Source organism: Aegilops tauschii, chromosome 5 (assembly GCF_002575655.3).
Source record: "Aegilops tauschii subsp. strangulata cultivar AL8/78 chromosome 5, Aet v6.0, whole genome shotgun sequence".
NCBI lineage: Eukaryota > Viridiplantae > Streptophyta > Magnoliopsida > Poales > Poaceae > Aegilops > Aegilops tauschii.
The window spans coordinates 53,032,232-53,039,927 of NC_053039.3; the positions used below are offsets into that span (position 1 = coordinate 53,032,232).

At 48.8% G+C, this 7,696-nt stretch overlaps 1 protein-coding gene across 1 annotated transcript; it reads left to right on the forward strand.

The window, feature by feature from the left end:
* Positions 1 to 5,289: 5,289 nt before the first annotated feature.
* Positions 5,290 to 7,278, forward strand: LOC109738034 (cationic amino acid transporter 1-like). Its single transcript, XM_073498602.1, has 3 exons — positions 5,290 to 5,491; positions 5,897 to 6,114; positions 6,238 to 7,278. The coding sequence occupies exons 1-3, from the start codon at positions 5,290 to 5,292 to the stop codon at positions 7,276 to 7,278; spliced, it is 1,461 nt and encodes a 486-aa protein (XP_073354703.1).
* Positions 7,279 to 7,696: the final 418 nt, after the last annotated feature.

Here is a 7,696-nt window from a genome sequence, read left to right on the forward strand (position 1 = left end):
TCAAGGAAAACAATACTGTCATCGGCGAACAGTAAGTGAGTAACATTGGGGCTAGTGCTCCCAAAAGAAACTCCTTTGATACAATTCTCCTCTTGCACTCTCTTAAGGAGTGCCGAAAAACCCTCCACACAGAACAAGAACAGGTAGGGCGATAAAGGATCACCCTGCCTGAGTCCATGGGGAGGGATGAAGCCCCTAGATAAACCACCATTAAGCCGCACAGAAAACCTCACCGATGTCACACATCACATGATCATAGCAATCCATCGAGGATCAAAACCCACCCGGTTCAGTACCTATTCAAGGAAGATCCACTCGACCCTATCGTAGGCCTTCATCATGTCTAGTTTAACCGCACACAAAGGTTTCTTCCTCTTTCTGTTCCGAATGGCATGCACACACTCATATGCCACGATTACATTATCTGTGATCAAATGCCCCGGAACAAAAGCACTTTATTGTTCTGAAATCAACAAGGGGAGCAAGCTCTTTAACCTGTTTGCCAGCATCTTTGTTGCTATCTTGTAAAGCACATTGCACAGGCTAATCGGTCTTAACTGAGAAAGCAGCTCCGGTGAGTTGACTTTGGGAATCATGACAATGACTGTATCATTAAAACCGTTTGGCGTTGATGCACCCATCAGAAAGTCTTTCACCCCCCTGCACACATCATCCTTAACCAAAGACCGGTGTCTTTGGTAGAAAAGAGCTGGAAGTCCATCTGGACCGGGCGCCTTTGTAGGCCCCATTTGGAATAACGCTCGCTCTACTTCATCATCTGAGAAAGCTGCCATCAAGCCTTGATTCATCTCCGCCGTGACCAAAGGCACAATATTTTGTAAAAGCACATTAGCTCCTGCCGACCCATCGGATGTGAACAGGCGCTCATAAAATGACGCAGCCAATTCCCTCATATACTCATCAACTGTACACCGAGATCCGTCATCACGACGCAACGCCCTGACAGTGTTTTTCCATTTTCTATGTGTGGCCCTGTTCTAGAAATATTTGGTATTTTGATCTCCCGCCTTAAGCTAGTCCACGCGCGATCGCTGTCGATAGAACAGCTCTTCCCTGGCATAGATCTCGCGCAGCTTTTCCTCAATGGCGCGGGTCTCCAGTGAGCACCCCGTCTCCATTGCCTGTGTTTTTGCTGCAACTAGCTGGGTCTTGAGTTTGCTAATTTGGCGCCGAATTGATCCAAAGACCGCCTGAGCCCATCGTTGCATCGAACTCGCAACCCGGCCCAGCCACTGCATGCATGCATGCACCCCTTGAGCTCCGGCCCACGCCCGCTACAAGTTAGTCTAGCCTTTTTTTAGTTTTTAATTGAACGGACAAATATCATCTTTATGTAAATTATATCTGAACTTTAATGAATTTCACTGTGTTTGATGAAATTCATTCGGCTTGTTCAAATTTGTTTTTAAGTGGATGCGGGCAGCATTAGATGATCGCCTCCTCCACTATTTTTCATGGAATGATTCGGACCAAACAAATAGTGCATTCATTTTGAGGTCAGTGTTGGTTGGAGATGCCCATAGAAATATCAGGTGTATAAAATCATTAGAAAAACATCCAGAGTTTTCACGATGATATAAGCATGTAGCAGATTGGTTTTTGCCTTTTCCCAACGACTACATAGCAAAGGACATAAGGCTCTTTAAGCATGAGGTACTTGATCGCAACTAAATTAATTAAATTAAATTGGTTAGTTAGCACTTGAGAGGGAATGAAGATGAATCGCTCCCACCCACCTCTGATCCGCCACCGATAGAACGCTCCCCACATCAACCGGCCGGCCGGCGGCAGTGCTGATTGGTGGGCTGGCCCTCGACGTCCGCTCCACCCAGCTTCATCGTCTCCCACTGCGTGCTTTCTCCCCCGAGCTTAAGCTTTCATGTCTCTCCGCATCTAGCCCTCACTCCTCCTGGATTCGCCACAGGGGGAGTTGGAATGCTAGATCCGGACGCCGGCATTGCGTTCCGCACGTGCGCCAGCTTCCGTCCTATCCCTCTTCACGGACAGTGCGCGGTGGTAAGTGTTTGATGAACCCATTTAGTTCCTGGATCATGATTATGGCAAAACGAGCACATTCTAGCTCAGCGAGTCAATGATTTTCTTTTCTTATTTTTCGCCATCGAGTTCATAAGTTTGATTTGTACGCGCAGCTTCACATTTATGAAAATCTTTTTCATTCTAGCTCAACTTCTTACTACTGGTAATAACAAATGCAAATTTAATTGCAGAAAATCTTTGTCGTGAAGGGTTGATTTCTCACGTACGCAAGTTTGTGCACATTGCACAAAAATTTGGCTGTGCAAATGGCTATCCTTACTCTCGAGGCTTGACTCCCCGAGAACTCACTTTGCTCAAAGTATGGCTATGCATATCCTCGCTTGTGGAGAATTGATCCCTCCACAAGAGCGAGAGGATTTTGCTCGTTTTTCTCATAATAAGTAAATCTTTGATCACTTAAGGCTAGTCAAAGGCAAGACAATCCTTGCCCGTGGAGGAGAGCAAATTGTGTTCCTCATCAAAAACAATGGTTGCCTTGTTCACTTGGCCAAAGATAAGGCTATGCAAGAGGCAAAGTATTTTTTGCTAGGTGGAAGAGCATATTTTGCTCCTAAAATTAAAGACAGTCTTTGCTCAATCGAACAAATTTAAAGCAAAGCAAAGGGTAAGGTGATCCTTGCTAATGGAGGAGGCCAAGGAAATCCTTACTGCTTGAGGCTACTTAAGGGGGCATGTCAATTCTTGCTAATGGTGGAAAGCAAATTTTGCTCTCCATCAAAGCAATGATTGCCTTGCTCATTTGGTAAAAAAAATGGGCGTATGCAAGAGGGACATCCTTGCTGCTTAATGCTACTTAAGGGGCAAGGCAATCCTTGCTTGTTTTGGTAAGCAAATTTTGCTCTCCATCAAAAGCAAGGATTGCCTTGCCCATTTGGTAAAAAAAAAGAGGCATATGCAAGGGGGAAATCCTTGCTACTTAATGCTATTTAAGGGGCAAGGCAATCCTTGCTTGTTTTGGAAAGCAAATTTTGCTCTCTATCAAAAGCAATGATTGCCTTGCTCATTTGGTTAAAAAAAATCCTATACAAGGGGAAATCCTTGCTTCTTAACGCTACTTAAGGGGCAAGGCAATCCTTGCTTGTTTTCGAAAGCAAATTTTGCTCCCCATCAAAAGCAAGGATTGCCTTGCTCCCGTTGGAGGGTGGGTGGGTAACTCTGCCTATGCTATGCAGAGCCGGTCCCAAGCCCGGATAAAAGGAGGAGGGCCCACCATGACCATTTATATTGTTGTAATGTTTATTGTGTGTTTTTGTTTTAAAACATAAAAGCAAATAATTAGTAAAAGACAATATCTTTAGGAAATGCAAAACATTTCCCCTTGTTTATAGGTGGATTGCATTGATACTAACAATTGTATTGCCAACCCCTTTTGTGTCTTGTGAGCTACTTTTATACATTTTTCTATCTATGTCTGATAAGTGAAATGCTAGGTCTCCTACTTTTTGAAATTAAAACTTTTAAATTCATATAGTTGTAGCTTTATCTCTTTCTCCTGCTCTACACTAGCAAGCGTTGAGATAAAGCTCGTACTCTTTGCTGATACATTGTGATTTTTTCTTGCTTCTTTGGACTAATTCGGTCCTTGTTATATGTTCTGCTTTGTGTTTTGCTCTCAATTCAAGAATCATTACTAGCCTGAATACCGGCTTGCTCATGAGAAACCATTCTTTTTTCCTTCTGAAAGGAGCTTATGACACGCTGCTAGGAAAATTCTTTGTACCATATTTTGAACTCAAAAGTAAGATAAATAAATGGACCAGTATTTTTTCGTTGCCATATTGCACTATTCGATGCAAGTAAATTGTGTGGTACTGCATCTCCAACAGTAGCACCACCTAAAATGCACCCCTGTTGCTCTGCCTTTTGGAGCAGACGAAGCTTTGTCATGGTCTGCTCATCGCAGAGGATACAGGTGAACATATGGTTTGGTAATTGGTACTTTAAGAGTTTAGGAGTCTATATAGTTTGGTAATTGGTACTTCAGGAGTCTACTAGCTTTTGTATGATTGACAGAGATGGTTTGGTAGCAACTAACTGAACAATCAACTACAGCTTTGTTTTTGGTAGAAAAACTGCTGCTTGGTGGTCTCATATTGCATCATGTGCCAATTCTGTGATGTGTAAAGCAATGTTTTGAATCTGTGTCTAACTGAATCATTGTGTATTTTCCCTTTGTCTGACTAATTTCAGGTGGTTTACAAGATCTGACCCAGAAGACAAAAAGGTGACTACCAATCCTTTAAATTCGTCATATTGGACCAATTTAATTTATTCTTCCTCCATTGCTCCTGTGTGTCGATGCCTGAAGTTATTCTTGCATGCTTTGTTGCGGCGCTCCAGCTTGTTACTGGAGTAGTGGAGTTCCTGGGTAGCTATCTTGCTGAGCTGAGTCTGCTGGACTAGAGCTGTCTCCTGTCCTTGCTATCAATGATTTCTGCTTCATCAGTTTTTTCTTGCTAGGCTGACCATTGGATCAGACACGAATCCTCGGGGTAAGAGTGGAGAAGTAGATTCTCAAAGCTCAAAATGTTTTCCTTGATATTTCAAGTTCTCAAGGCTAAAACTAACCTGTGATTATGTTGCAGAGCAATGAAATTCAGAACTTGACAGGCTGCAGGGCATCAGAGCTGAAGGACTCCCAGACATGATTTGCAGCTAAATATAAAGGGTCCATCGTCCTCTCGACAGGCCCAGTGCAAATGGCAGCCACGCGGCCTTTCAACTCCTTCCTTGTCGCAAACGGGCCCGGCCCAGCACGATCGACGACATTTCCACAGCCGCGTACGTACTGCAGCATCTCCGGTGAGGTTGTTGACGTAACCAACTCGCCTGATTCCACTCAACGCAAACGAACTCACCGGATTCCCTCCGGTCGCCGGCTCTCCTACATATACGCACGCACGATCCCATCGGTCACAGATTCATTTTCCAACCCGAGATACCCGCGCGTCCGGCCGTGCGTGCGTGCGACCCGCCAGCTCGCGCGCGCGCGTACTGCCACCAGCCATGGCGCCCGGCGAGGCGACGGACGTCGGCATGCGCCGGCCCGGGTGCTGCGGCGGCGGCGTCTTCCCGGAGGAGTCGTTCGCGAGCTGGGGCGCGTACGGGCGCGCGCTGCTGGAGACGGGGCCGCGGCTCAGGGACCGGCTCACGGCGCGCTCCGCCGTCGACGTCGAGGTGCACGCCGTGCGCGGCCGCAGCGGCGCCGACATGCGCCGGGAGCTCAACTGGTGGGACCTCGCGTGGTTCGGCGTCGGCGCCGTCATCGGGGCCGGCATCTTCGTGCTCACGGGACAGGAGGCCAAGGAGGCCGCCGGGCCCGCCGTCGTGCTGTCCTACGCCGTCTCCGGCATCTCGGCCATGCTCTCCGTGTTCTGCTACACCGAGTTCGCCATCGAGATCCCAGTCGCTGGTGAATCACATGTCTGATCTAGGGCTAGATCGTATCCTACGTTCCTACTTCCATTGACTCCATGCATGCATGGATGAGTAGAAACTAACTCCATGCATTGATTAATCACCTTAACTTACATGCAAATCTAAGGTTCAACCTAGATCTTCATTTTCCGTGCAATCTTATACTGGATTAGTGGCGATGAACCATTTTTTGTTGTTGCGAAAAAGTGGTGATGAACCGTTACACCCTCATTGTTTCAGCAGGAGAGAAATTTGAGGAAGTTGGTTACAAGTCTGTTGTGCTCAACACATTTTTAGATCGTCACTGTCGTTATTTTTTCCAGTTAAAGTTAGTGTAGCATTAAAAGAAGGATTTTTACTGCGTATATTAATCGCATGGTATGTGCATGCATGCATGCAGGCGGTTCATTCGCGTACCTGCGGGTGGAGCTGGGCGACTTCATGGCCTTCATCGCCGCCGGCAACATCCTGCTCGAGTACTGCATCGGCGGCGCGGCGGTGGCGCGCTCGTGGACGTCCTACTTCGCCACGCTGCTCAACCACCACCCCAACGACTTCCGCATCCACGCCACCTCGCTCGCCGAAGACTACAACCGCCTCGACCCCATCGCCGTCGTCGTCATCACGCTCATCTGCCTCTTCGCCGTGCTCAGCACCAAGGGCTCCTCCCGCTTCAACTACATCCTCTCCATCGTCCACTTCGCCGTCATCATCTTCATCATCGGCGCCGGCCTCTCCAAGGCCAAGCTCTCCAACTTCACCGCCGACTTCGCGCCCTACGGCGCCCGCGGCATCTTCGCCGCGTCGGCGGTGCTCTTCTTCGCCTACATCGGCTTCGACGCCGTCAGCACCATGGCCGAGGAGACCAAGAACCCGGCCAAGGACATCCCCGTGGGGCTCGTCGGCGCGATGGCGCTCACCACCGTCGTCTACTGCGTGCTCGCCGTCACGCTCTGCCTCATGCAGCCGTACCGGGACATCGACCCCGACGCGCCCTTCTCCGTCGCCTTCAGCGCCGTCGGCATGGACTGGGCCAAGTACATCGTGGCCTTCGGCGCGCTCAAGGGGATGACCACCGTGCTGCTCGTGAGCGCCGTGGGCCAGGCCAGGTACCTCACCCACATCGCGCGGACGCACATGGCGCCACCGTGCCTCGCCGTCGTGTCGCCGCGCTGGGGAACGCCGGTGCGCGCCACGGTCACAATGCTCACCGCCACGGCCATCATCGCGTTCTTCACCGACCTCGGCATCCTCTCCAACCTCCTCTCCATCTCCACGCTCTTCATTTTCATGCTCGTCGCCGTCGCGCTGCTCGTCCACCGCTACTACGCCTCCGGCGAAACCACCACCGCCAACCGTAACAAGCTCGTCTCGTGCATCGCCGTGATCCTCGCCGCCTCCGTCGGCACAGCGGTGTACTGGGGCCTGGCGGTGGACGGCGGGTGGGCGGCATACGTGGTGACCGTGCCGGCGTGGTTCGCCGCGACGCTTTACCTGCACCTCGGGGTGCCAAAGGCGAGGGTGCCAAAGATGTGGGGGGTGCCGCTGGTGCCGTGGCTGCCGTCGGCATCCATCTTCATCAACATCTTCCTGCTCGGATCCATCGACGCAAAGTCTTTCATGAGGTTCGCGATATGGACGGTGGCGTTGCTCGTGTACTACTTCTTCGTCGGCCTCCACGCCTCCTATGACACTGCCAAGGTGCTCGCGGCCGAGGCGGCCGCCGCCAGGGTGGAAGAAGGCGGCCACAAGGCCGTGGAAATTGCCGGAGCTAGCAATTAATTAGCACAGGAATTCATTAGATTAGTGATCTGTACGTCCACTATTTTTCACAATCTCAAATTAGTTGATGTACTAGCTACTAGTAGTGTCGTTTTATTTGTTATTAAGAATTTTTTGACAAAAGTATGGTTAGCTGATTTAATATGCAGTCTTGCTAAGTCTCAATTAATTAAGTCTCAGTCGATACTATATTAATTTGTCAAATCTTACATTTGATCTGCGTAACATTTTGTTTTCAGTTTTTTTATTTTCTCTCTTACATGCTATGTAACTTGATCAAGACTTAGTTAAATCTGAATCGATAGCCACAACCTTTAGTATAATATTTTGTAGCAGTCTAAATCTTATACCTCGGCCTAGTTAAAATACTGAAGTCTCGAAGGTCCATTTGACTTGCATGTCAAGTGTGTATGTTTAG

Coding starts and splice junctions, on each gene's coding strand:
- LOC109738034 (XM_073498602.1), top strand. CDS start 5,290: ATGCGCCGGGAGCTCAACTGGTGGGACCTCGCGTGGTTCGGCGTCGGC. Junction 5,492..5,896: donor CATCGAGATCCCAGTCGCTG/GTGAATCACATG, acceptor GCATGCATGCAG/GCGGTTCATTCGCGTACCTG. Junction 6,115..6,237: donor TCGACCCCATCGCCGTCGTC/GTCATCACGCTC, acceptor GGCCTCTCCAAG/GCCAAGCTCTCCAACTTCAC.